The following is a 25,931-nucleotide window of genomic DNA, read 5'->3' as shown; positions in this document are numbered from 1 at the left end:
GTCTGGAGACTGAGAGGAGATATGATAACCATCTTCAAATATCTCAAGGGCTGTCACATGGAAGAAGGAACAAGCTTGTTTTCTCCTACTCTGGAGGGAAGGACTCAAACCAATGGCTTCAGGTTATAAGAAAGAAGATTCTGACTAAACATTAGGGAAAACTTTTTGACAGTCAGAGCTGTTCGACAGTGGAACAGTCTTCCTCTGGAGGTGGTGGACTCTCCTTCCTTGGAGGTATTTAAGCAGAGTTTGGTTATCTGTCATGGGTGCTTTAGCTGAGATTCCTGCATTGCAGGGGGTTGGACTAGTGACTCTTAGTTCCTTCCAACTCTACAGTTCTATGAAATGGCATGTTCAGAAGGTGGATGGAAGAGTTTCTTGTTTCCTCGGTGCCTATACAAGGAGAGTGAATCCTTCTGGACGCCGCCCAGAGTGGCTGGGGAAACCCAGCCAGGTGGGCGGGGTATAAATAATATATTATTATTATTATTATTATTATTATTATTATTATTATTATTATTATTATTATTAAATTACCTAAACCAGCCTTTGCCAACCTGGTGCTATTGGTGTTTGCAGTCCAAAACATCTGTAGAGAGCACCAGGTTGGTGATGGCTGGCTTAAACCAATCCTGATGAAAGCTTGCAGTCTGATATGTTTCGCAGGAGATTTATGTGACCACCTCCTTTCTACACTTCCAATATGAATGGCAATCATTTAAATTGCAGAGAGGTTTTGCAAATGTTGTTGTAACACAAAAGCATTTCTTGAAATTACCAAGAAAGAAGAAAAGGGAAAACAAACCACCCAACATAAGAGGACATGCTATCTTTTAGAGTGGCACAGACACATTTTTAGGAGACTGGTGAATATAACTAAATTTTATGTGACAGCCAATTTTCTGTGCACAATCCCCAATGCGCATATATTCTTTTTTCCACTTTGAAATATTGAATCAGCATGTTGGTCATTTGATTAGGTTGGTGCTTTTGGTTGCTGAGTTTATCTTTGAATATATATCCCTTTCAATATATGTAGGAGGAATGGTAAGAAATTGAATCAGAGTGTTCTGCTGAGAATCCTAGAAATGCCTTTTATAAAAAAATCATTTACTGGTAGTTCCATCAAAATCACAAAATAATTTTCTGAAACAGAAGTAACATTTTACTTAGGTCTTTAAATTGTTTTAAAACGTCCACCTGCATCTGTTCTAATAAACGTATTTACAATTTTGCCATGCTTAGTTATATTAATGATTTAACTTTAGATCCAAACCATTAATATAGCTAAGCATAGTAAAATTGTGATAATAGTGTAAGGATAATGAAATGCCCCATGTAGTATCCGGAACTGCCTAGGCTGCTCTACCCTGAATTTAACTGTTTGCTTTTGACCTGGCTGGCAGATTTGTATTCTGTTCTATATAGAATGTCAAATAAGTTTGCTCAGGTTGGCATTTAATCATAGTTGCAGCCAGAGTGAAAAACCATTTATATGTAAATGAATCAGGTGCCTTGTTCTTTTCTAACTAACCAATTAAGCCGGTTTCAAATCACATAAATGAGTAAGTGAAATTTAAAGCACGTGCAGTTAGTATGATCATGTATCTTGTGGTCTTCATAAAATTGATTTTTGAGTTATGCTTCAAGCCATTTTTTTCTTTAATGAAACTAATCTACTATCCTGCACAGATTTTGTACATTCCTTAAGGCTCTGGTAATCATTTTATGGTGGTTGTAGTAGAGGCTCACTCATTCCCACTGTGCTGCTCCCAAGATTGGCATATTGATCAATGTAGTTGGATTCCATTGATCTGAACCCAACAACCCCCCCCCCCTGTCTAAATCAGGACACCTTATATAAGGTGGCAACAGATGCCTGTCCAACTTCGTATTTAAAATCTATAGGGAAGGTGATGGCAACGCTGCCCTGAGAACATCTTCCTGGGATGATCTGACAAGATAATGTGTCTCAACAGCAGGGAAAGGTTCCTTTCACAGCAGAGGTGGAGAACCTGCCTCCAACTGCCATCGGCCTCAGTCAACATGGCAAATTGTCAGGGATGATGTGAGTTGTAGTCGGGGAACATTTGGAGGACTACAGATTCCCTCCACTGTTATAAACGCTGCAGGATTTTCCACCCTAAAGTGTGGACCGTGGGTCTCCAAATGCAAAATGAAGTGATGCATGCCGGTAGATGGTGTCTGCTGAAGTTCGTATGCATGGAATAAGGAACATGACGCTGGCTTCTCTTCAGATCCCCTTGAAAATTCTCCTTGTTGCTTATGATAAGGAGCAGGCCGTTTGTTCTGGCTGGAAGGTCCCTAGGATTTGCTACGAGGCAAGAAAGGAGGTGGCACAAATGTCACTTGAGTGGTTTTGTCCTTCACAAGTGTGCTGTAGGGGAAGTATTCTGTGACTGGCTGCAGGGAGAATACTCCAGCATTCAGTGAAGCTCTGCCAAGACAAGTAGGGCTGGGCAGTATCTGGTTTTCATCATTTCGATATATCACCAGCTATACATCACGTTATACCAATAGATCACAATATCTGAAATAAGGATGGAGCAATGTAGAGGCATTGGCTGGCTTCTCGTTTTCCCCCACAACATGATGTTTGCCAGCGCCTGCTCTTGTGATTCACTGCTCCCTGCATGAGGCAGGGGAGAGCTGAGTTAACAAGGGCTGCAGGAATCAAGAGAAGCATTGTCTGGCTTCACAGTTTTTCCCACAAAGTAATTTTTGCATAGCACACACACACAAAATTCACAATATATTGCCAGGTCAAAAAATATGAAACCGATATCACAATATGGACTTCAAACTAGTTTGGGATGATATTTCACCCAGCCTTAGACATAGGCCAGTTCATACCCCCAGGGCCTACTTCACATGTTACACATAGTCTCAATATAGAAGCAGTTTTAACAAGAGGTTGTTAGATTAGGCGCAGGCATCCCCAAACTTCGGCCCCCCAGATGTTTTGGACTACAATTCCCATCATCCCTGACCACTGGTCCTGTTAGCTAGGGATCATGGGAGTTGTAGGCCAAAACATCTGGAGGGCCGCAGTTTGGGGATGCCTGGATTAGGGTTACCAGACGTTTCTGGGGACAGTCCCCAGATTTGCAAATCTGTCCCCGGAAAACGTGGCAGCAGCAGCCTCAGCTGCTCGCTGCCATGACGCCCGCCATTTTTCCTCGCTGGAAGTCCCCATATGATGTGTATTGTGCGCAACACATCATATGGGGACTTCCGGAGAGGAAAAATGGCGGGCCCCACGGCAGCGGGCAACGAGCAGCTACTGAGCCAGCCAGAGCCAACTGCGCTACCAGGCTGGCTCCGGGCTGCTGAGGCTGCCACTGCAGCCGCCACTGCCAAAGGGGAACCGGGGACGTCCGGCAGTACAGATCTCTTGCCCCCTGCCCCCTTTGTTTTGACTGATCGGGGAACGCTCAGGAGTCGTGGCTGGCCAACCGTTGCCCAGTTTTTTTTAAAAAAACTCTGCACATTTATGTTTCACAGGGTGCAAAAGAAGGGCTTTGCACCTTGCCTGGCAGAGAAACCGCACCCCTTGCACCCCTCGTGGGCAACAGCCGCCCACCTTTGACTCCCGAGCCTCCCCCAAACAAAGGGAAAAAGGGGGCAGGAGATCAGGGAAGGCTCAGGAGTCATGGGCAGGCAGCGCGCCGTTGCCCAGGTTTTTTAAAAAACTCTGCGTGTTTATGTTTCACAGGGTGCAAAAGAAGGGCTTTCACCTTTATGCAATGTGCATGTGTGCTTGGGCCCAGGGTCTTTTGCCTCACCATCCCCACTACTGACTCCCTGTTGCTACTCAGCTTCAAAAAAAAAAAGTGTCCCCGGATTCATTGAAAAAAATCCGGTAACCATATGTTAGATTCCTAAGAAGCTGTCATTCCCTCCCTCTTAACTTGTTCTTGCTTTTTGTTGGCAGCATCAACGGCTGGAGCGTCAGGTTTGGGTGGGACTACCACGAGCACTACTCCCCGACTAACTACCAGCAGCACTGCACGGACCACCACTGCTGCAGCTTTGGGCAGAAGGAACAAGAGCACAACGACACCTTCCCCGGGCTTGGACGCCCCGAATGAAATGACGACACACCTTCCGCCTGCGGCTTCCCAGTTGCCTGCAATAGGGGCAGAGAGCTGCGAGACTGTGGAAGCCCGTGAGATCACATGGTTTAAGACCCGGCAAGGACAAGTGGCCAAGCAGCCGTGCCCAAGGGGCACTGTAGGTGAGCTCATAAAACAAAGTTACTTCTCTGCCGTGTTAAGCCATCCGCACAAGTTTTGCTGGTTGCGGTTTTGTTTATTTAATCAGTGCCCTGCTCGTCCTTTGCATGTGTTCCTTGGCTTCCCACAAAATGTTGTTGAGAATGTGGTATTATTAGAAATGGTAACAGGGGCAGAATGGTCCATTGTATACTGCTGGAAGGAAAACACCTGTCCTTCGCAGAGTGGATGGTTTTATACAGTATGAGACTCGGTTCCGATTGGGATGATCACGTGTCTGAGAATCACTTTAATAGGAAGTGATTTATTTATTAACAAGATTTGTATGCTGCCCCGTAGTGTAACATGAAGTTCTCACAGCAACATATAATAGCGATGGGTTACTTCTAATGGACAGTTCATGCTCCCCTTTCCCTTCCCTTTCTCCTTCATGTGACAACTTCAGTGTGCCAATCCTGGTTTCTTCAACTGCAGTTTCCTGTTTCATCCAATGTAGAATGGTAGCTTAAAATCAATTTCCTAACTGTCAGGAGATCTCACCCATCATTTTCACCAGCTGATCACCCAGAGTCAGCACCAGTAGCGAGTCGGAGGAGAGAATTGAGGAAGTGAGCAGAGTGGAGAGAGGGCTCTCATATAATACAGAGGGAGAGCTAGGGGTGGAGGAGCTGAGACAGCCATCGGACACAGGGCGTCCATTTCCCTGACGCCTGAATTGAGGCATGCCAGCACCCGTAGGGCAAGGGGGCGGCATTTTGGGGTCCCCAGGCTCTTATGCTGGGCGAAGACCAGGAAGAAGCCATTGCGAGGTTCTGACACGGACTGAGCAGTCATATTTCCTGATACTCTTGCACGGTAAATAGCTTGCACAATAAAACCTTGAAAGAAAGGATGGAGTGGAGCGTCTTTACTCATGAGTAGCCGCAACCTTCTCTGACATTAACCATGTAATCCCACAAAAGGATGAATGAGGGCTTGTTGTTGTTTAGTCGTTTAGTCGTGTCCGACTCTTTATGACCCCATGGACCAGAGCACGCCAGGCACTCCTGTATTCTACTGCCTCCCGCAGTTGGTCAGACTCATGTTGGTGGCTTCGAGAACACTGTCCAACCATCTCATCCTCTGTCGTCCCCTTCTCCTTGTGCCCTCCATCTTTCCCAGCATCAGGGTCTTTTCCAATGAGTCTTCTCTTCTCATGAGGTGGCCAAAGTATTGGAGCCTTGAATGAGGGCTATTCAGTCACAAAAAATGCTCTCCCTCTCCTCAACCCAGTTATTTTCCTTTTTTTTTGGCAAGCTTGAGGAAGAATATTTCAGTTTATGCAGACACTTATTTTTCCATATCTGAATCTCTGATGCACCCTGGTTGCTTTGGTGGCCCCTACTTCATTTTGGGGTGATTCAGAGAAATCCCACTTCTGCTCAAACAAGCCCCAAAAACTTTGTGAAGTGGACTATTTCAGTTCAGGATTTGGGCAAAGCACAGACTACTCCATGCATTAGAAGACTTTTACCACCCAGAAATTAATCTTTACATTGAGGGAAAAAATTCTTTTGAAACAACTGACTAATCAGTACTTCAAGGGGCAGGTAAAATGTATGGTGTCTCATATCTTTGTCATTATAGGTGTTTCAACATTCCTGTGCCTTGCTCCTGGCGGGATCTGGGATCCTCAAGGGCCAGATCTTAGCAACTGCTCTTCACTTTGGGTCAACCATATCACGCAGAAGGTAATGTTTTGCTTTTATCTGGCATGCCCTTGTGTTCATATCTTATGCTCCCATTCCTGCTGTGTTGTATTCATATAAAATATGGTTCTGCTGCGACTGAACCAAAAATCATAGCATTGCCTTGCATCTCCCTGCAAGAAATCAGAAGACTTGGCTATAGAAAGGGGAGCAGTGAGCATATGATGTCAGACTGATGTGAAAAAAGAGAGGATAAATTGCAGTACATACTTACCCATATGTAAGGTGCTAGTCAAGAAGTAGGTTTCAAAATAGCAGGGGGAGGGAGTCTTCAAAATATTATAATTTTTTACATCTTCTCAAGAAGACCCTATTTTGATGCCTAATTGTGTACATCAGTGGTAGGATAATTGATCCAGCCAGGGGGCTGGATCTAGAAGTGGCCAGTTACCCTGTGGGCCACCCAACCGTCAATCACCTGAATTCACATGACATCAGGAAGCGGAACTGGCCCCGCCCATGGCACAGGATGCAGTGGCAAGGCAAGTGGTGGCGCTCTGCCCCTCCAACATTTCCACTGCAAGATGGAGGCATATCAGCACACGGTGTTATCAATATTCCCAGTCAGTATTGATCATTTGTTTACTACATGAATGCTTTTAACTTTGTGCATCTTTATTTGAGGCATTTATGTTTGTAAGGTATTTGATTCTCTATGTCAGTTTTAAGGTGCTTTTTATTCAGCTTTGGAAGTTATCTGAGCTGAAAGGAAATTATTTCCAAAGCAGTTTAAAATTAAGAGAGTCAGACTAATATAAAAATCGCTTTAAAATAAGTAGCAATAAACGCACAAAAACAAACTTTTAATTGATTGTGCACTTTCTTTTTTAAAAAGAAGAAACTGTTGATGTTGGATCCAAGCTATATTTTATAATTCTTGGTTGTATTATCTCCTACCATGTAAAATGATTTACCTTGCTCTTTTATGTCAAGGTCATATCACTTCCTGAATATAAGATATGGTATTTTTCCCCCATTTCTAAAATTATTTTAGCTGCTTTCCAAAGAAGTATGGAATCCCTTTCCTTGTAATACGTGATCACAATATGCTCACTTTCTAAATGAGTAACGGTCAACAGAAAAAACAAGAAATGTTGTATGGCGTAACATTTTTTTCTAGAAAAAGAGGTGCTGGAACTCACTATAAACACCTCCCTTGTTCTCTTTTAATGGCAATGGCACCCACCTGAGAGATGCCGGAACAGAGTTCCAGAGAGTTCTGGCTGGGGGGGGAAAGCCTTGGCACATGTTTATTATGGCATAAGCGTTCATGGACTAGAGTTCTCCTCTTCAGATTCATGGAGTGTTAACTTCAGCTGGCAGGTGCATATGTATAGCAGTGGAGGCAAGTGGCTGCAAAATCATGTTCACATCATCCTAGATTTACTATGTTAATTAACACCTACCTAGCAAATCCTAGGATGTTTGTGAAAAAAGTTCTTTTTTAGTGTGCTGTTGGACACAAGATGTGAAATTGAGGGGGGGATGTGCAGTTGGAAAGCTGATAATGTACAGTTTGAAAAATGGGGAGATGAGACACGTTTAGGTGTATGCGTTTATTAAACACTTAAATGACAGGCAGTGTCAGGGACAGCATTACACAAATCATATGTGTGTAGAATATGTTCAGTTTCCATCATTACAACAAACTTCTCAAACCATATTAAAAATGCCTTCTTTTTAGCCTAAACCGCATCTTCTGTACCTTCCTCATTGGACAGATAATGTTTCATTGCATCCTTTAAAATTCCGATTCCGACTTTTTTTTTGGTTGTTACTGAGCTAAGACAGATTCATAACTGAACTGTCACTATATAATCAATAAGAACTAGTGACTAGAAATCACCACTGATACAGGTATAAGCAAGGAGCAAAGCATGCTTTGTGTTCAGATTTTTCTTTTAATTAGTGTGGTATGTCTGATGGGAGATTTGTGCAGTCTGAAAATCTGCTTTAAAAAACAACAATCCTGGATTGTGATCTCCAGCTACCGATGTTGTGAATGGCCACTGTGCTTACTATGCATACGCTTAGTCTTTAATTCAATTTATTGTTCGTTGCTGCACTATGTACAGTATTCCTTATCAATGGCTTCTCCAGGCCTATCAAGGCTTCCTCCCTATCCAAGAAAGGGCATACCAATAGTTCTTTGGACATTTTCTGCCTATGAGTCTCCAACACAAAGGGTGCAAGCTGACAAAGCTATATGATCACTTGGGAGAGAAGCATTTATTCGGTCAGAGGCTCTTTGAATTTTCTACCGCAGTGCATCAGACTGCCAAAGTAGTATGCTGCATTTCAAGCTGAAAACTGATGCCTTTTCAGCAGTCCAAATGGCAAAATGCACTTCATATCTCTTGTTCAGAATCCTGATTCAAGGGTATCAGATTAGTAGGGGGGTCACATAATTTCCTGTAAATCCTAATGCATTACACTCCAGATCTATTTGCATTATTAAAGTTTTTGGACTCTAGGTTGGCTTTTCATGAACGATACCCTTTAATATTTGAATGAAAAGGTTTTAGCTTTGCCCCATCTTCATATCCAATAACTTCCATTTTGACTGTCTTACTCATACATTCGTTATGACCCAATTGAGAAGATGATAAATCACTGAAAATTGAGGCTATGTCCGTATGCTATTTGTGATAGGCTCAAATAATATTTAATCTCACTCCCATCCTTACTATATGGTAGGGGCAGCAGTTCCTATCTTCTAGGAATTTTTAAAAATTATTGCTTTAAACCTCTTCCTATTTGTCATGAATTTAGATGTGATGGAGATTGTGGGAAGTGTATGTCGATAGCACTATATTGACATACTTTCAAAAAAAGAACCAGTGCTTTTTCATTTTCTGTTTCCACACCTCTCAGTCTCAATCAGAATAGGGTTTGGTTTGGTTTTGCATTTCCTTTCTCTCTTTCCCTTGAGTTGTGGAGCTATGAGGGATCTGTGAGGAGCTCGGCGTCAGCCCAAGTACAGCAGCAGAGCCAATCTGACGTTCCTGCCGTTGCACCCACACTGCACTGACCCTTCCTTGCCACACGGCTTTCCCGTGTAAGTGGCAGCCATGCTTTGTGTCAGGAAGTCAGGTGTACGACTCCAGCCACAACTACCTTGCCACCCATGGTTGATACACACCTTCCTACACTTAGAAAACGAGGGTGTTGGGGAAAAGGCTAGGTTGGAAGGCTTCTAGTTTTGTGTGGGTACAGAATTGCTTTATAAATCCATTTCATCATGTGAGCCACTGCCTGCATTCTGAATTGCCTGGCAAGGTCCCAAACCCTCCCTCCCAGGAATGAAACAGTATTTTAGGTTAATGGGCGAAAAAGGCCACAACTTTATTGGTTACAGAATGTGAGTGGTATTAGCTTAGGCACTGGAAACCACACGACTATATCTGAATCCTGCCTGTCTGCAGGAGTCTTGGAAGGGTTAACCACCAGAAGGGGGAGCCCTGCTGATGCACATCAACTAGGAACTCCCCCAGGGTCACCGCTAGGGGTCGTGCCATGGCCCTAGCCCCCTATTTGGGGCTTTGGACGGGACCACGCCCCTCGGATTCCTTTAATGGAATACCCTTGAAATAGGAGGGGAAGGTGATGGCCACTACCTCCTCTCACCTTCAACCTAATACTCCAATGCCTAACTGCCAAACCTTACAAAGTTGTGACGAATTGCTACGAGGTAGGCGAAAAACCAACTGGCTGGTATCAATTTGCCAAGTGGAAAAAATTCCTACCAGGCCCCCGTTAAAAAACAGGTGACCAACCAAAGTCCATAGCAAGGTCGGGAGATAAAGAGCCTAACCTAAGGGAGCAGGGGCGGGAGAACAGACAGAGCAGGGAGAAAAAGAACATGTCCTCGGTCATGGGCAGTTTAAATAGCCCGTGCCACGCCCCTGGACCATCCGGATTGGACAGCCTTGGGTTGACGCTGCTGAGGACCAACCAATGGCACAAGGTCTATCCCGCCCCATGCATGTGGAGAGGGCTTGCTCCCATCCCACAACATCATCTCCCCTGGGATGGGAAATGGCTTTAGCATAGCACAAGACACATTTTTAGCCCTTCTTAATGAATTGCCAAATTAAAACTAGAGTTTTGTAGTTTTTGTGAAGCTGCCTGATACTGCGTCAAACAATCAGTCCCTCGCATATGCATTTTAGTGGTGGCTGATGTAACACATGATTTCATAAATTAGGAATAGATGATCCATCAACAGATAACTGCTTAGAATGTATTAGTTCAGGGATGAAAAGTTCAGCATTGTGTGATCTAATTTGTTTTTACTGGAACTCCAAAATATACCAAATGGAGCAAGAGCCAAAATGGTGGCAGAGAGGGTGGAGCCATACACTGGGTGTACTTGTATTTATGTTTACAAATCTGAGTCGTTGTTTTCTTTTAAGTAGTCTGTGTTCAGCCTGAACAGAACATGGATCTGAGTGTTTTATTTTTGTCCTGGGACAGTAGCTGGGGTGTGTCGGTTATTTTCTTCATCAAATTTGGGGTGGGGTGGGGTGGGGTGGAATGCATGTTCCTAGTAAATAAGGTAGTTCTCATAGTGAAGTCTGCTGGTTATCATATATATCCTCTTAAAAGCAGACTTCAGATCTGGACCGCCAAATTAGAGCATGGTATTTCAGTAGTAGGTGTAGTGGCTTTGACTTTGTGGAAATGTCCTGGAAATATTGACCTAGTTTGAGAGTGTTAACTATACCCAGAAGGCAATGGGGTTAATCAGTGCTCTTAGCGCTGGGGTGGCATTTACACAAGAAGATAACAATTTGTTTTCTCTGGGCATGGCTTTGTCTCATGTTGTGTGATTATCTGCCAAAAAAACTTTATTTCATCTTGGAAACAAAACCAAAAAAAAAAGCATTTATCCTTGTTTAGCTTGAGACTGGATTCATGGATTTGATTCAAGTTGATGGCCAACATCTGGTCTTGATCTTCCAGTGATGTGCCATGTATTAAGGTTTCATCAATGAATCCTTTTAGAACTCTTAAGAAGTCCTTTCTTTGAAAGGTTTCGGATGTACTTGTGATCCCAAATGGCAGTGCTGAAAAGAGAAACTCCCAAAGGTTGTGATAAATGTTGTCACTTTAGTGCTCTGGTTTGTCAGGGATATGTGTCAAAGGCTTTTTGAGTCATCCAGTTTGAAAATGACTCTTCTAGGTGCTTGAAGTACATATTTTCCCATTAAGCTTTAAAAAATCTAGTCAAATGTGTTTTTCAATTGTGGCAGCTACACAATTGTAGAGATTATTCAGGGTCCAACTTTCTGTCGCATACATGGTGAATACAAACTCCTCTTCTTTCTAGCTTGTTTCTGTGGTGAAGCATCCAAAACAATCAGGAATACCCCATGGGCTATGTAAAATGATTTCTGCCCACTGCTTATCTAGGGGGTTCTGAAGTCCTGTGCAGGTCTTTTCTAAAATAACTGTGGTGGAATCTACACAACATTATTAAAAACCGCTGTGAAAATTGTTTTTAAAAAAACGTTTTTGAAAAATAAGTTGAATTTTGCGTAGGTCACTGTTGCCATCTAGTGTCACATTTGTATATTGCACTTTGAACACATTTAAAACCTTTTATTTGCAGCTGTGTAGATGAGTCCTGTGATATCCGCTTCCTGCACCTATTTCAAAACGAACATTTGTTTCACAAATAATTAAGAATAGTCTCCAGGGAGAGTCACTGTTTTCACAAAACATATGTCCTAAAAAAATCTGGTGTTTAGAGCTGTGATTGCTACCCCTACCCCCCAAAAAATAACCCCACATAAAAAGGGTTTTAAACAATTTTTAAAAATTAAAACACACACATTAAAAAGCAGTTTAAAGGAATGTAAACAGTATTCTCTGCTGGGCAGCAGCAGTCTTTTTGTAGTCTGTCAGACCCTGCCCTATGCCTGGTGGAGAGACGCAGGAGCAGGATTGAGATCCTCTGATATAGATATTTTCCCCCATAAGGTGGTTCTAAGCACTAATGCTCAAAACCATCCTTTCAGTTTTGTAATTGCACATCAGGCTAGTATCGAGAGAAGAAAAATAAAGACGAATTGCCACCATGTTGTGCCTCGATCTACTGTGAAGTTTCACTACTAGTGCTGATTTATGAATATCAACAGGCGTCCTCCTTTAATCAAAGACATCCTCCTTTAATGGAGAAATTAAAAAGCAGTTCCTGCCTGTTGGATCATCTTCAGTCTTGGCAATGAGAAAGAACAAACACAAAAGGCATAATCCAAAAAGATAAAAATACATTCTCAAAATGACTGAAGAGGGAGGGTATTTATGCATAAAGAGGTAATGAGGCTTTAATTCTATATATACTTACCTGGTAGTAAATCTACCAGAATTAAATGGTGCTTCTGAATAGACATGTGTAGGATTTTGCTGTAAGGGAGGCTGAGTAAGGTATGTTGTTGTTGTTGTTGTTGTTGTTGTTGTTGGTTAATTCATGATAGTCCCAAGAAAAGCAGCTAACTGAGATGAGGATGACATCTTTGGGTATAGCTTGTAGAAGATTTAGAATTTTTCAGAATTTATTTTATAATTCAAGACATTGAAATAGATCAGCGTTTTCCAAACTTGGCTCTCCAGGTGTTGTCGGACTACAACTCACATCATCCCTGACTACTGGTTTTGCTAGCTAGAGGTGATGGGAGTTGTAGTCCAAAAAAACAACAACTACAAGTGGAGGACCAAGTTTTGGAAAGCACTGATACAGAGCATTAATGAAGAACATTTGCATATACAACTAAAGCCTGTTATGATGCTTTGTTACATAAATACAACTGAGCTGTGAATCGGGAAGTCCTTGGTTTGAATCTTGTTTCTGTCCTGAACTCACTTTGTGGCCTTAAGCCTCTAAGCACACACACGCATGAATGTGCTAAATGGGGGGTAATAATACTGACTGACTTTACAGGGCTGTTGTAAAGATTACAACCAGATAATGTATGTGAAGCACTTCAAGCACATGAAAGCTCTAGGCAAATGTTGCTATTGTGAAGCTGTCACGATCCCAGACCTCCTCCTAGATATGAGAGTGCAAACTCGGTTTTTAGCCGAGGCAGTGAAATATCTTGACACTTTCTCGCATTCTTTGAACCGTAGTTGAAATCAGGAGAGACAGCTGCCAACGTTGCTAGAGAACTTGCCGAGCAAACGAAAAGCCACCTGAATGCCGGAGACATTACCTACTCGGTTCGCGCCATGGATCAGTTGGTGGGTTTGTTGGACGTGCAGCTCCGAAACTTGACGCCTGGTGGAAAAGACAGTGCTGCGCGTAGCTTAAACAAGGTAAGTATGTAGTAACAGCCAGTGAAGCCACCGCCGTCTTTGCCTTTCTCTTCTGCTTTTTGCTGTGAGAAGTCCTCTTGCATCTGTCACAGGAGCTGTGGACCTCGGCACTCTGCTAACTTAACAGATCCTCTTTTGACTCCCTGCGAAATATTTGTTTATTCCACGAACAATTCCGGCTTCAGATAACATTAGAATGCAGGGCCAGCGTGAGACAGCTCTTTGTAGCTTTGTCCCAGTGGATAGTAGGAGCGGATAGCAGAATAATACTTCCCTAGCGATGTATATACTAGAGTAACTTGAGAGAGCCATGTTGGCAGGTCTCCCAGAACTATAGTGGCAGTCTGGGTAACTCCCCCACCAATAGGCATTGCTGGAGGAGATAAAAATCAAGCATATAGGGAATAGGCACCTGTGCAGCCTGCCTTCCCTCATCCATTTCCCCTCTTCCAGATCATTTTTCATGATAATTTTCCTGTTGAGAATTCTGAAGGCTCTTGACAGCAATATGTAGAGGGAGCTGAAGCCAACTGAAATCTCAGCTTATTTTCCCTAAATTTTGGGACTGGGAAGAGTAGGGGGAATTAACAGTAGTGGAGGAGAGAAGAGGAAACAACAACAGATAGAGGGGGAAACAGCCAGGACTTTCGGCTTCCCCATATATGCAGTTCTGTTGACCTCGACGTTCTCTGTCTGTTGGACAGCGCCAGCCCACTCGAGAGGGGAAATGAAGCAATTGCCTCAGACAGCATTTTATAGGGCCCTGCTTGCGTCTCCTATTTCATTGGAAAACTAGGCGGGATATATATATTTTAAAAAATAATTAGTCATAATGAGTTATGGGTGCAAAGCTCGTAAAGGAGTGATAGAAGATAAAGTGATAAAAGAAAGGTCACAAGTGAAATTGATCAAAACACTCCTGTCTGGGTCCACCACAGGTTGAAAAAAAATGTAATAAATAAAGAAAAGGTACCGGTAATATCCAGGCCACTCAAGATCTGCTTTGATCACCATAATGTTTTCTGGATTGCTTTAGCTTGCTTTTCTTAATTTTCTTTAGCCACCCTAACTTGGAACAATTAAGAACCAAGACTGTTGTTCTCTTGGATAAGTGGGAAAGGGTAGGGTAGTTGGGGATATAGTGTTAGGCCTCTTCCATACATAATATGGAATAGCAATGGAGGGAAAGACTCACTGGCGTGGCTTCCTTTCAGAGTGACCCACGAGGGCGCAGTGAAAGTTTAGCCACAGTGGGTGATCTCCAGGGTCACAAAAACAGATTTCCATTTCAGCCAAGGGTTTTCCCATCCTCCCCGCTGCAGGCCCTTCATACACACCCAAACTCTGATCTGGAGGGTTGTGGGACTTTCCGGACCACATTTTTTTTTGAAGGGAGGAGTGCAGGTGTGGGGCTGCAGTGGAAATGGGAGGAAGGAAAAGTCTCACTGTGCAAGTGGAAATCGGTTGCACGATCACAGAAGCAGTTGGATTTATTTATTTAATAAAATGTATTTTAAAAATCTGTGTACATAAAATATTAACCCATTTACCTTTTTTTATTAAAAAATAGTTTTGAACTCAGTGGGACTTTCTACTGCATAGACATGTATAGACTTGTGCTACCAATAAATTAGTTGGATCAATTAAGAATATTTTATCATTTAAAAAGATTACTCGAGCATTAGGTTTTCTATTTATCTTTGATACAAGTTGTTAGAAAAAATAAGGGTGACGGGTCCCATTTTAGAGTGATTTGTTTTATTTGTTGAATTTATATGCTGCTTTCCATTCAAGTGAATCCCAAAGCACTTTGCAAAGTAAAAGCAATAACAAAAAAAAAAGACATTCCCTCTTCTATTTTATGCGGGAGGGAATCTCTTTGTTCTGTTGCAGAATTATAATTGTGTCATTATAATTCTGAAGAAAAAATACTTTTTTCCTTATCCATATGCCAGTTTTGTACATCTAATTAATTGCTGATCACTTAATTGTAATTAATAATCATTTGTCAATTAAAATGCATTTGATTAATTGACTGGGATGAGGTCTAAACACATAGCATGGAAATAGGAAACCAGTGGCTCTCCTAATGTTGTTGGAATCCAATGTTTGTAGGGACAATGGTTACTCACACCTGTCGCTGCAGAGGTTGAATATCAAGGTGGGATAACAGACTATCACTTCATACTGCAAGTGGAGGATACCATTTTTAATGACCCTGTGTTTTATATGGCACATGAGGGAGAAAGGTTATAGCCCAGCCATTTCCTTGCTAAGGGGCTTTTCTTCTGTTTGCAGTGAGCTTTCTCATGTAGGGAAACATTAAAAAACGTGACACATGCACACCCCCATTATATTCCGAAGTGGTACAGTCCATTCTGTTGCCTCATTCTGCTGCTTTTGTAGTTCAGTCCTAAGACATTTAATTGGCTGCCAGTCCTTGGCGAAGTCATTGTGGGTCAGGTTCTCCCGTGGCCACTGGTTTGTGCCACTGCTTTAACAGTACCCAATAACCTATTGCCTCAACAGTTCTGGAGATGGTGCAGTTTCTCTTGTTGATCTGCATACGAAGATCGTTTAATAAGACCACTAAAACAGTTTTGTACTCCGAGCCTAAGCAAAAGCCAAGCTAAAAAAAGATTAAGAATGTTTTTATCATCTAGGTATGCCTGGAGTTGCTAAGCAACCCTATGCTCAATTATGTTGCTTGGAAACGAGAGCTCAGATACTGGACCGTGATTTACTGGGTTATCAACACTCAAAGATCCCCTGGGGAACGAATGGATAACAGCCTCCTTAAGAGGCATAGACAGCTTCCCTGTCATCATTTAAAATGTTATAGAGCACCAAAATTAATAATAATTGTGAACGGCGTGATACCTGGAAAGCAGCCTCTCCTTACAAATTTTTATTAGCCAAGAAAGGCAGAGATGAGCATGTGGTTTGAGACATTTCCCCTGTTAATACCTGAGGAGGAAACAATCCATGGCAAGGTTATGCTTGCAGTTTGGACATCTTTACAACCATGGTCTCCTCATCACACTGAATGCAAAGATTTTGCAGTTATGTCTGGACCTGACTCAGACACAGCAATGTCTGTCTGAATGTGCAATATTTCACAGAGCCATCATTGTGAGAGACTTCAGCACCAACTCCAATGTCATCTCAGCCAGTGATTCTTATTAGGCAGAAACGTAGCCTGTAGAAACCCCTGGTGCCCAGCATCACAAACACACTTCAAAGCTGGCTGGTAGAGTTCAATAGGCAAAGATTAAACCTTTGTAGATAATGTGACTCCACCACCTCATCTGGCCACTGATGAGTGAAAAGCAACACAGTTCCACCATCACCCTAAAAAGGTAAAGGTAAAGGGACCCCTGACCATTAGGTCCAGTCGTGACCGACTCTGGGGTTGCGCGCTCATCTCGCATTATTGGCCGAGGGAGCCGGCGTATAGCTTCCAGGTCATGTGGCCAGCATGACAGAGCTGCTTCTGGCAAACCAGAGCAGCACATGGAAACGCCGTTTACCTTCCCGCTGTAGCGGTTCCTATTTATCTACTTGCATTTTGACGTGCTTTCGAACTGCTAGGTTGGCAGGAGCTGGGACCAAGCAACGGGAGCTCACCCCGTCACAGGGATTCGAACCGCCGACCTTCTGATCAGCAGGCCCTAGGCTCAGTGGTTTAACCACAGCGCCACCTGGGTCCCTTTTACCATCACCCTAGTACCACCCAAAAGCAAGGCAGTATTCCCTCCTTATCGCATTTGCAGCCAAATATATAGGGCCCTCCCGCCCATGAAGTGGGCTGAAGCATCCGCCTCAGGTGCCAGAATCTTGCAGGGCGGTGCCCCTACAGATCACTATCTCACCAAAGTTCTGTGAGATCTTGTCAGAAGAACCAGTTGCCCGACCTCAGTAAGCAAGGCTTTGGTAGTGGGGAAGGTGGCGGCAGCTTCTCGTTTCACCTCAGACAGCGAGACACGAAGAGAACATCACGAAGAGGTATCTGAAGAAGTGTGCATGCACACGAAAGCTCATACCAAAATAAAAACTTAGTTGGTCTTTAAGGTGCTACTGAAGGAATTGTTTTATTTTACGAAGAGAACATGTCAGTTGTACTTACTGCTGTCTAGTAAAGCATCTCATTAGACAGCTTTTTATGAGCAATTTTAAAATCCAGGTGACTCTAAGAAGACCTGCTATAGTGGCCCCATGTTAAGGGTGAGTCAGCTGAATCACGTTCCTCCATTATAACGAGAATTTGAGGTGGGAGAGTACCGTAGGTCCTACTGTATATAGTTCGAAAATGGTGCAGGGGACTACTGTACTATGAAGCTTGCCAGTGTATTATATATAAGTTTGAGGGTGGGGGAATAGCTTATTTGAGTAGGCTAAATGTTTGACAAGGCACTCTGGCACAGTTTGAAGAGAACACCTTCTCCTATTCAGACCTGCTCGGTCACTAAAGTAATCTTCTTAGGCCCTCTTGGTTGTGGCCACACTCTGCAGAAACTCATCTTTCAGTGACCTGGCAGAGGACTATTTTTCTCGTGGAGCCCATTCTTTGGAATAATCTTTTTTCCCCAAAGAAAAAGGGCTTATGTTGATGGTGAGGCAGTTTCAGCATGTGCTGGAAATGTACCTGTTTAGTGGGGCCTTTTACTGGGTCTTGATGCCAGCCATTTGGTATATCATTTTAAGTAAAATATTGTATTGGCTATTTATGCTATCTTGTTTTATTTTAATGAGATTTTAAAAAAAACCCACCTCCATATATTTCCAAAATAGATAGATATAGGTAGGTAGGTAGGTAGGTAGGTAGGTAGGTAGGTAGGTAGTTGGATGGATATCCAAGTAGAAATATACAGTACAGTACTTAGAAAAATGTGTTGGGGTGTTGGGTTGAAAGTCAAGTGGTGGTTAAACTCAGCACAGAAAATGCCCCCCTGCATAAAATAAAATAAAAATGCTTTGTTGGAATGATTAGCCGTGACATAGTCGGCCACCATATATTTTTTCCACGTGGCTCACAGAATGCTGCTGCTTCAAAGATGGAGAACCTGTGCCCCTTCCAGATGTTGTTGGACATCAACTCCCAGCATGGAGTTTATGTCTATTTGCTATGCTGGCAGAGGCTGATAGGAGGGTCACATGTTATTCACCTCTGCATTGCTGAAATGAGCCACCAAATTTGCTTGCTCTAAATTGGGGGCCTAGCTTTGGTTCAGCACCATTGATCAGGTACGTTTCAAGCTGCTGTCTGGATCAAGGAATAACAGTCATACTTGCTTCTTCCAGACAGGTTGGAAGATTATCAAGGATTAACATTAATTTATAACAGGCACTGTGGAGATGCTATTTTTGTTTTTAAACAGTTGGAATAAAACTGCAGAAAAACCTCCTTTTTTTCCACATCATTGAATTCTCTGTCCTCTCTCGTTAGCTTTGAACTATTAACATCTTTTAAAATTACTTTATTCTCTCTTGTTTAAGAAATGTAATTGTGGAAAGTTTTTTTTTATATTGATTTTCACGTTCTTATAACATTGCTTATGATTTAACAACAAACTCATTATATTCCTTTATTATTTTTTCTTTTGCTCATCATATGGATAGTGGCCAAATGATTTACCTATCTTGTCAAACAAATATTTATTTTGAGAAGTCAAGCTGTTTATATATTTTATATGTTTCCAAATACTTTTGCTGTTCTTCATTCGCCTTCAATCTGTCATATATTTCCCCAGATTGTGTTCTGTTAGGCAGATTTTCTAACTTGCATAATTAAATCCTTTAATTCAGATTCCTGCTTTATTAGTTAAATCATCTAAAATAAGTTTGTTTTCTCAGCTTGTTTAAAAAACCAATACAGTATAATCTGCATAAATTGTGGGTTCTGTTGCAACGTTCAGCACATTGTTGATTAAAGCAGAAGGGGTAAAGATTAGTTCTTGAATATGAATTGGGAATTGAATAAAATGTATAATCGTAATGAGTTGGATTCAGAGAAATTCCCACTCTGAAGGGTTGGATAGAAGATGACTTTCCTGTCCCTGCCCAAACCTCTCCCAACATTCAATGGACCCTGCTGCATTGGGTAGGCTTTGGCATTGAGACGCTAGATCACATTTCAGGGTGGGGCTTGTAATCCAAAACATCTGAAGGCTGTGCTAAAGAGTGTTGAATTCTGAGTCAGTTTACATTCTCTTTTTCCTTGCATATTCTCCAGAATGTAATGGCATTTCACACAAATCCAGAGAACAAAATCAGGAGTGGCAGGGGTAAATTGGATGCCCGGCAGAATGTGGTTTTGTAAATCGCTTAGAGGTTGTTTTTATGTTAAAGGTAAAGGGACCCCTGACCATTAGGTCCAGTCGCAGACGACTCTGGGGTTGCGCGTTCATCTCACTCTATAGGCCAAGGGAGCTGGCGTTTGTCCGCAGACAGCTTCCAGGTCATGTGGCCAACCCTAAATTGTATTTTAATTTGCATTGTAATCAATTGTTTTTCTTTCTTTTACGTTTTATTGTAATTTGATTGATGTCAGCCGCCCTGAGCCCAGCTCTCACTGGGGAGGGCGGGGTATAAATAAAAATTTGTTGTTGTTGTTGTTGTTGTTGTTGTTGTTGTTATATTATAATTTTGCTTTCCCCTATCACTAACTTTTTTATTCTGTGTTTATAACAACCATCTTTATGGATACAGCTTCAGAAACGGGAGCGCTCCTGCAGGGCCTATGTCCAGGTACTTTCATATTCCTCCCCTATGTGTATATAATAGTTTAGCTTTGTGTTCCTTATTACTACGGCACCATCAGTGGACACCAAAACCACATAGAATTTGTAATTGGGGGGGGGGGAACAGACAATTTTTTTATTCCTAAGAAGAAATGTATAAGAGTAAATAATGAGGGGAAACAACTGAAGGAAGGAAGGGTAAGACAAATAGAGGACTGCTACCAAGTGCAGAAAAGTCCCGTTTATAGAGCTCCAGGAAATCACAGTTGCAGCAGATCATTTAAGCAAAGTTTACACAACAGTCTGTGGGTGTTGTGTCTTTGGTGAGTTTTGAGCTTACAACTTCACAGAAATATTTGACACAGAGGGGTTTTTTTCCGTGGGTGAGAGCTTGAGTGAATACAGCATATCAGGCTGACAAAATATCACTGTATCATGTGTTCAGACTTGTATTAAATTTGCCATGGGTGCAACATGCCTGGAGATTCAACACCTAATCCCAACTCTCTGATACATGCCAAGCTCTATTTCCACCGAGAAGGCCCTCTGCCTGGTTTCCTGTAACCTCACTTCTCGCAGTGAGGGAGCCGCCAGAAGGCCCTTGGCGCTGGACCTCAGCGTCAAGAAGCTAAAAACGGTCTCCTTTTCCAAGGCCACTATGAGAGCCAGTGTGGTGTGTTGGTTAGAGTGTCAGGCAGGACCTGGGTTCAAATCCCCACTCGGCCATGAAGCTCACTGGGTGACCTTGAGTTAGTCACAGCCTCTCAGTTTGATTCACAGAAAGGTTTTTGTGGATTGGTTGTCCATTGTTAAAGTTCAGCAGTTTTGAGTTTAATTTGTATTTACAGCAAGGAAAACCTGCTCTTCATTTGGGTCAGCAGGAATATCACTTCAAGTCCTGCAGTCACACAGACAAAGAAACATACCATTGCTTATTCCTAAGCATTTAATTTTCACATAAGAGCATGTGTCCATTTTTATTGCTCATAGACTCCTCCTTGCCAGCCAAGACTAGTGAGAAATGACCAGTCAGTACAAACTGCCACTGAGGTGGTCTGCTGCACTGTCAAACAGCTCTTGCTTATTTCATGGCCACAATAAAGTGAGATAGCAAGCACAACTCCCAAGATCCCCTTTGTCAAGAGATAGTGCCACTTCAGATCTCAGCTGTGCATGTATTGCAGCTCATATATTTATTTTGCTGCAGAATGTATTGGTGAACGTATATTACATCTCATTTCCCATTCATTCACTTGAGAGCGCTACACAATTTGCTTGTGAAGGGACGAAGTGTGTATCCCCTGTCAACAAAGATTTGCAGACACACCTTGATCTCTTAAAGAACAAACCACTTGTTGAAGCCCATAGTAAAGAACTGAGGAACTTCTGTAAGCATGAATTGTTGTGTGACAAGTAAAGCTGAGTCATTTACAAGGCCTGAGTCTTCTAAGCAATAGAGTGATTGCCTCTTTGCTAAGTGCAGTTTCTTAGCTGCAGACAGTAATTACCTAATTCAGGTCCACAGAGCTTTCTGTCACTGTCATTGATTCAATGCTTCTTTTTAGGTGCCTGTTAAAAACCAATATTGCCACTTAAAGGAAAGTTTCTGGTTAGGTTTTTTCTATATATATAAAGAACAATTAGGAACAAGGCTGTCAACTCAGTCGAGTAGAGAGCTGTGAAGAAAGTGGGCTGCCACACATCAGCAAGGCAAGGCACTGTGGCAAATGGGGGCTGGCAAAAATGGGTTCAGGGCAAAGACTGGATCCCAGATCTGGGAAATGTGTGGAGTGAATGGGTAGGGAGATATGAGAGTTGTCCATTTCATACACAGAGCCAGAAACATTGATTAAGTTGAGAAGGATGGGCAGTGAAACTAGGTGTATCGCAGGCTTCTGCGGGTCATTGTGCGTTCTATAATGAGTGGATGGGGCTCTCGCAGGAAATCAATCTTATTCCTCTTCTTCACAGGCCATGGTTGAAACAGTCAATAACCTCTTGCAGCCGCAAGCTTTAAATGCATGGAGGGACCTGCCTGCAAGTGATCAGCTTCGTGCAGCAACCATGTTATTGGACACCGTGGAAGAAAGTGCCTTTGTACTGGCTGACAACCTTCTCAAGACTGATATTGTGAGGGAGAACACGGACAACATTCGTGAGTAGCAGAAATAATTGGGGTGAAACTTGTTTCGGTGGCATCTACTCACTTCTGTTGGCATTGCCGTCCTAAGAACAAGTGATATAAAGTAGTTTGTGTATGAGTTACTGAGTTTTCACACTTAGCCTGTGAACAATTTATGTGAGACTTGCAGTCTACAGAGCATCAGTAAAGCAGTAAAGCCAAAATAGTAGGCACACTCTGGTGGCTTGGGTTAAATGTGCAGAGGAATTTCAAGGACTGAAGAACTTTATCGGGATCAGCCTGGCCCAATCTGACAGATGGACAGGGGCCACCTATCTGTCAATCATGTGGCATCATTATGATGTCACCTGCTAGGCAGCTGACGCAGCTTACCTTTCAAAATCCCTAGTAGAGGGGGGGGGGGTTCCACTTGGGATCCACATCACAAGGGATGTTCCCAGCCCCACGTTCAACACTTTAGGAAGCTTTGAACATAGGGTTGGTAAATGGCTTGACAGGGAGGGGAGAAACAATACTCTCTCACCCACGTGGACCAAGCAGGATCTCTCTCTCTTCTCATCAGCTAACGTAGAGGGGAACAACTCTGCATAGCAGTGAATTTGGGTGTGGAAAAGGGCTTCCTGGAGGGAATTTTATTGCACACCCTGATGAGGGGGGCAATCCTGCTTAGCACTGGGCTCAGGTGCACCTTGCAGATTAGGAATGTAAATTAATAACTGTAGCCCATACTAGAATCCATTTACAGGGCCTCGTGTTTTTATTTGGGGGTGTGGAGACAATATTATATCTATTGATTGTCGCCTGAATTTCTAATCAGTTGTATCCTTTGGAATGTTTTGCATGCATTTCATTTTTCACTTCTTTCATACCAACAGAGTTGGAAGTTGCAAGGCTAAGCACAGATGGAAACTTGGAAGACTTGAAGTTTCCACAGAATACAGGCTATGGAAGTGCCATCCAGCTCTCAGCAAACACACTGAAACAGAATGGTCGGAATGGTAAGTTCAGCACCTCACAATTGTTTTTCTATCTTACTTCGTTCGCTGTTTTTCATGGTTTCACCTTCTTTAGAAGGGGACAGTGGCTTCATGCTATCCTCTTGAATCTTCCTACCTGGCAGGGAACTGAGATGACTAACCTGGTGGTCCTGTTGTTCAATGTCTGGTCAGTGTATAATAAGACCACCCTCATCTATGATTGGATTATGGAGGTAGCTGAACTGGTCTGTATAGATTTGTAGTAGAGTAGTAGATTTGACTCACCTCTGCTACCCTGGTGCAACACCAACCGAGGTTAGAAGGCTGGGGTGGAGGAGTTGCTATGATCCATTCAGCTTGCCAGAAAAAACCCTTTTCCTTGGAGTGGGTATTCAAGGGTTCGGTCAGACTGAAGATGTTATTGGCTTACCATCCACCCTGTTGCCCAGTGGCCTTTGAAGAACCTCAGGGCTGTCCCAGGTGGTTGGTGAACCAACATACCAGGCAGGATGCACCCTTGGTTGGGGGGGGGATGGAGACTGAAGGATTGCATTGATCCCTTTGTCATGGTCAGACTTGTATTTGGTAAAATTTGAGTTCCTGATGCGCCCCCTTCTTAGGGTGAGGGACTTACTGAATCTGATAAATCCCCAACTGTTTTGAAGGAGGCAGTGGTATTCCCACTTCTAAAAAAGCCCTACCTGGACCCTGAGGTGTTTGACAGCAACTGCCCAGTCTGTAACATGCCCTTTGAGCATAGCTGCCAAGTCTCCCGTTTTCCCCAGGAAATTCCTGTTTTTCCAGCTGTTCCTAGCTGAAAAAATGGATTTTTTTGTTTTTTCCTGGTTTATTCTGGCGCGGCAGCCATTTTGGAACTGGGCAAAGCAGCATCAAAAGTCACTTCTGAGCATGCTCTGCCCAGTTCCAAAATGGCGGCAGCGCTACTTCCGGTCTGCTATTTCCAGCCCGGTCCCTTATTTCTCTGACAGCAACTTGGCAGGTATGCCTTTGAGGGTAAAGTGCTAAAAAGTGTGGTAGTGGTTCAGCTGCTGACACTGTTGGAACAGATTATCTGAACCCATTCCAATCTGAGTTCAGGCATGTTATTGGCCCTAGTTGCTCTGACAGATGCCCCCCTTCAAAGGAGAGACAGGGAGAGTGAAACTCTGCTACTGCTGATGGATCTTACAGTGGCTTTGGATACCACTGGCTGTGGTATCATTGTGGACCATCTCGGTGGTTTGGGAGTTGGAGGCACTGTTCTCCAGTGGCAATGCTCCTACCTGCATGACCATTACCAGAGAATAGGATTGGGGACAACATACCTACCTTTTGCAAGGTGTCACAAGGCACTATTCGGTCCCAATGCTGTTGAGGCTTCTGATTTGATAGTTTTAACTAGGGTGTGATTTGGGCATTTTTCCTAAGCTGTTTAATTGTCATTCTTCTTGTTTTATTATATATTTCAATTAAGGATGTTTTAGTACGCTAATGGAACTTGTGTGTTTTAATGATGCATTGATTTTTATAGTTGTAAACCACTTAGAAGTTGTAAACCACTTACTTGACATGTAAGTGTTGTGTAAAATAATAAAGCAAGAAATGTTTTGTTCTAACCCAGGCATGTCAAACCTGCGGCCCTCCAGATGTTTTGGCCTACAACTCCCATGATCCCTAGCTAGCAGGACCAGTGGTTGGGGAAGATGGGAATTGTAGTCCAAAACATCTGGAGGGCCGCAGGTTTGACATGCCTGTAATCTAACCAGTTAACAGCATATATCAGGCTGCCTTATGAAGTCAAAACCATTGGTCCATCTAGCCCAATCCCATCCACTCTGCCTGGTAGAAGCTCTCCAGGGTGTCAGGCAGAGTGGGATTTCTTAGCTATGAGATCTGACATTTTTTTAAAGGGGAAACCTGGACCTTTTGTATGTAATGAATTTTCACATTCATTTTCTAGCTGTGGGCAAGAAGGTCATGTCTTTACATGGTCCATCAACCATGACCAGTTTGTCGAAGGTCCTCTTTGATTGACTGGCCCAAGGTACAGCGAACAGTGTTTATGGTGCTATTTTCCTTAGTGAGGAAGTGGCTGCAGTGCTGCTTCTTCCCACCCCACTTCATAATAATGTCAGGTGCAAAATCACCTGGAAGAAGGTTCAGGCCATGCTTCTGTCCATCAGCAGAAAAGTTTATTCCATGCCTCTAAACTGTTGCTTCCATTGGTAAAGTTGAATGGGCTTCAAATGAACAAGTCAAGTTTGTTCTGTTGCATAGGTTTATTCCTCACACGGCTGTCAAATGAAGCTCATAGTGATGCTTGTCCTAATACCTTCGGGGAGGGGCTATTCTTCTGTGTCTCAGCATTTATTACTTCATGTTGGTGCTTTGTGCTCAAGACAGGAGGAATGTGGGGTGGCTCTAGAAGGAAGGCTAGCCTATCATGCCTTACCGTTTTAAACTTACCATGAGTCCAGGAAATAGTATTTTTTTTTCTATTCATGGGTAATAGCTGTTTACCTTCTATGCCTCCAAAATAACAGGCTTAACCTGCCTGTTTGTGACCTATGCTCCTTCCAGGATGCCATGTTCTTTCCAGGATGGGAAAATATAATATAAATTATACTGTGCAAACAGGAGAGAATGAACTCACGAAACTGACACAGATCAGAAATATAGTCATCCATCCATCCCTAACCAGTAGTTTTGTTTTTTCTGGTGCTTATGCTTTATATATTTTTGGGTTA

General features: G+C 42.8%; 1 protein-coding gene across 7 annotated transcripts in view; it reads left to right on the top strand.

Moving 5' to 3' along the window:
- The window catches only part of ADGRL3 (adhesion G protein-coupled receptor L3), a 506,197-nt gene that overhangs the window by 350,316 nt on the left and 129,950 nt on the right, over positions 1-25,931 (top strand). For all 7 annotated transcript variants that reach the window (XM_088658771.1, XM_088658770.1, XM_088658773.1 and 4 more), the window contains 6 exons: positions 3,956-4,258; positions 5,883-5,986; positions 13,139-13,324; positions 20,033-20,071; positions 22,036-22,219; positions 23,083-23,205. In XM_088658771.1, the coding sequence (XP_088514897.1) occupies positions 3,956-4,258; positions 5,883-5,986; positions 13,139-13,324; positions 20,033-20,071; positions 22,036-22,219; positions 23,083-23,205 (939 nt within the window). The remainder of the gene's footprint in view (positions 1-3,955; positions 4,259-5,882; positions 5,987-13,138; positions 13,325-20,032; positions 20,072-22,035; positions 22,220-23,082; positions 23,206-25,931) is intronic.

This window comes from Zootoca vivipara, chromosome 15, assembly GCF_965207765.1.
Source record: "Zootoca vivipara chromosome 15, rZooViv2.hap1.1, whole genome shotgun sequence".
Lineage (NCBI taxonomy): Eukaryota > Metazoa > Chordata > Lepidosauria > Squamata > Lacertidae > Zootoca > Zootoca vivipara.
This window is presented reverse-complemented; position numbering and strand designations above follow the sequence as displayed.